The 2,380-nt window shown below is 50.4% G+C and overlaps 1 protein-coding gene across 1 annotated transcript in view; it reads right to left on the bottom strand.

Moving 5' to 3' along the window:
* The window catches only part of LIPG (lipase, endothelial), a gene marked incomplete at both ends in the record, with an annotated part of 6,843 nt that extends 4,469 nt beyond the window's left edge, over window positions 1-2,374 (bottom strand). Inside the window, 3 exon segments of the mRNA XM_009084467.1 lie at window positions 165-276; window positions 909-1,088; window positions 2,324-2,374. Of these exon segments, the coding sequence (XP_009082715.1) occupies window positions 165-276; window positions 909-1,088; window positions 2,324-2,374 (343 nt within the window).
* Window positions 2,375-2,380: the final 6 nt, after the last annotated feature.

Here is a 2,380-nt window from a genome sequence, read left to right as displayed (position 1 = left end):
CACTTGAAGAGACCTGTGCTCCTCACTGCCACCAGAAGTAGGAAACTTGCCATTTCTGAATGAATAAGCCCAAAACAACTTTGCAGCAACACAGGAAATGAGCCTCTTCAGGGAAACTCACTGCTAAGAAGGAAAGGTAAGAGAGTGCTTAAAAAGCCACTTGCCTGTGATTCTGCCTATTGTCCCATGGACATGGTTGCCAGCAAAACCAGCCACGTGGGCACCCAGGCTGTACCCAATCAGGTGGACATTCTCCAGCTGGAAGAGTGGGTTTTCCTGCAAGGAAAAGAAGATATGATAATTTGATCTCCCATCTTTCAGGGCATCTGGCACTGCTCCTGTCTGCAGGGCTGTAAAGTCCAATTCCAAGGAGAGATTAGAGGGAGGGGGTGGATAAGCATGTTTTATGCTTTATTTCATCATACCAAGCTGAATGGTTTGGGTGACACTCGTGGTTTAACCAACTTGCAACCCCAATTATGACACTCTTTGTTCAAGCAGCATCTGGAGCAGCCTTTCCCCAGGGAGCTGGCAGCAGACCTCAGCACTGGCTGCGGCCTCAAGTGCCAAGTGCAGCACTGTGGGCCTTTCCTTCTCCTTTCCCACCCTCTTGCCAAGCCAATGCTGACTCTGAATGCCCAACTCCACATTGCTCAGGTGGAACTCCCAAATCTGACCTCCACTTCAGCATCATTGATCCAAGCACGCTGCAAGGCAGCATCTCCCAGGAAAGCAAGGCAGCACTTGCACCTCAGCTATGAGCCATCATCACCCCACCAAGCCCTGGGGTGGAGATTACACCACAGCCTGTCCCATTGGTGAGCCTTGGAGCTGGTGAATGCTCCGTTTCCTTGTGCAACAGTCCCTCACAGAGCATTACAACAGACACTGTTCCTAACTGGTGTTACCTGTAACCAGTCAAGCAGCCTTGCTATGGTTTTTCCAACAATCTGTGTGTTGTTCACAGCATCAGTGTAGAGCTGGTGGGCAAGTGAGAGCCAATCCACCACCACCACGTTGGCATCCTTCTCCCTCTCCTGCAGAGCAGACACCAAGCTACCCAGCCAGGTTTCAAACATGCCACTCATCTAGAAGGAGATTCAGGTGTTAGTTTCCAGCTCACAGGACCAAAGATGACACATCAACAGCTGAGTTATTTGTGTATCATTTACATATGCTGCTCCAGCTGCATGCTGCTCCTCTGCAAGCCCCACTGCTTCTCAGCAGTAATGGGGTAAGAAAAACAGGTTTTGAGAGACTCTGGCTGTAATTAGCCACTTGCCTTTTAAGGGAGGAGGGAGAGGCATTCGTTATGTGCCACCTTATCGCTCGTTTTTTTCTCAAGAGCCTCAGAATTTCTGATGGATTGCAAAATTATTCCCCAGCTCTGGCACTGCAGCTTGCGCAAGCCCTGGCAGAGCTGATAAGGCCCCTCATGCCACACTCTTTGCCACATCAAATGCAGAAGGGCAAAAGAGCTTGATAAAGCCTGTGTGCCCTACAGTTTCTTTATCAAGGAGACCATGTAGTAACCATCAGGGCTGTGGGCACACAGCCCCGGTTACAGAAAGTCTAGATACATGCCTGTCAAGTTAAGTGTTGCATTCAGAGCAGTCAGGTAGTTGGATTTTAAGGAAAAATCCCAAGTTGCCTTTACCACATTCACATTACACAGCTATGAAGTGAGCTTGAGCAGTTATGAATGAGCTGGATAATTTCAGAGTTCTTAAGCCTGACCTGGCTTTGCTGCAGAGACCTCAAGTACAGCTATCAAGACACCACCGCACCCCAAACACGAGAAGTTTTCCCAAATCCCATCTATTCATAGAATCCCAGAATGGTTTGGGTTGGAAGGGACCTTAAAGATCTAGTTCCAGCACCCTGCCATAAGCAGGGACACCTTAAGAGGGCACAGACTCAAGCTCTGCCAGGGGAGGGTTAGGTTGGATGTCAGGAAGAGATCTTTTAGGGAGACAGTGATCGTGCATTGGAATGTGCTGCCCAGGGAGGTGGTGGATTCGCCATCCTTGGAGGTTTTCAGGCTGAGACTGGATGTGGCACTTAGTGCCATGGTCTAGTGACTACAGTAGGGTTGGACTCCATGATCTTTGAGGTCTCTTCCAACCTGGCGATTCTATGATTCTACCAGACCAGGATGCTCCAAGCCCTGCCCAGCCTGGCTGTGCACCCTTCCAAGGATGGCGCAGCTGCAGATCTTCCAGAAGAGAAATGCCCTGGAGGCACAGCCCGTTCGCAGGGCACTGCACTCTGCCGGAGCGGACAGACCACACACCGAGCGCTGCCCAGGATCCCCCACACTCACTGTCCACCCGTGAATGATGAAGAACGTTTTAGCCGTCACGTTGAACTTGCAGTCCTC

This window comes from Acanthisitta chloris, unplaced genomic scaffold, assembly GCF_000695815.1.
Source record: "Acanthisitta chloris isolate BGI_N310 unplaced genomic scaffold, ASM69581v1 scaffold20961, whole genome shotgun sequence".
Lineage (NCBI taxonomy): Eukaryota > Metazoa > Chordata > Aves > Passeriformes > Acanthisittidae > Acanthisitta > Acanthisitta chloris.
Note: the sequence above shows the minus strand (reverse complement) of the source record. Positions and strands in the feature narration are given on the sequence as shown.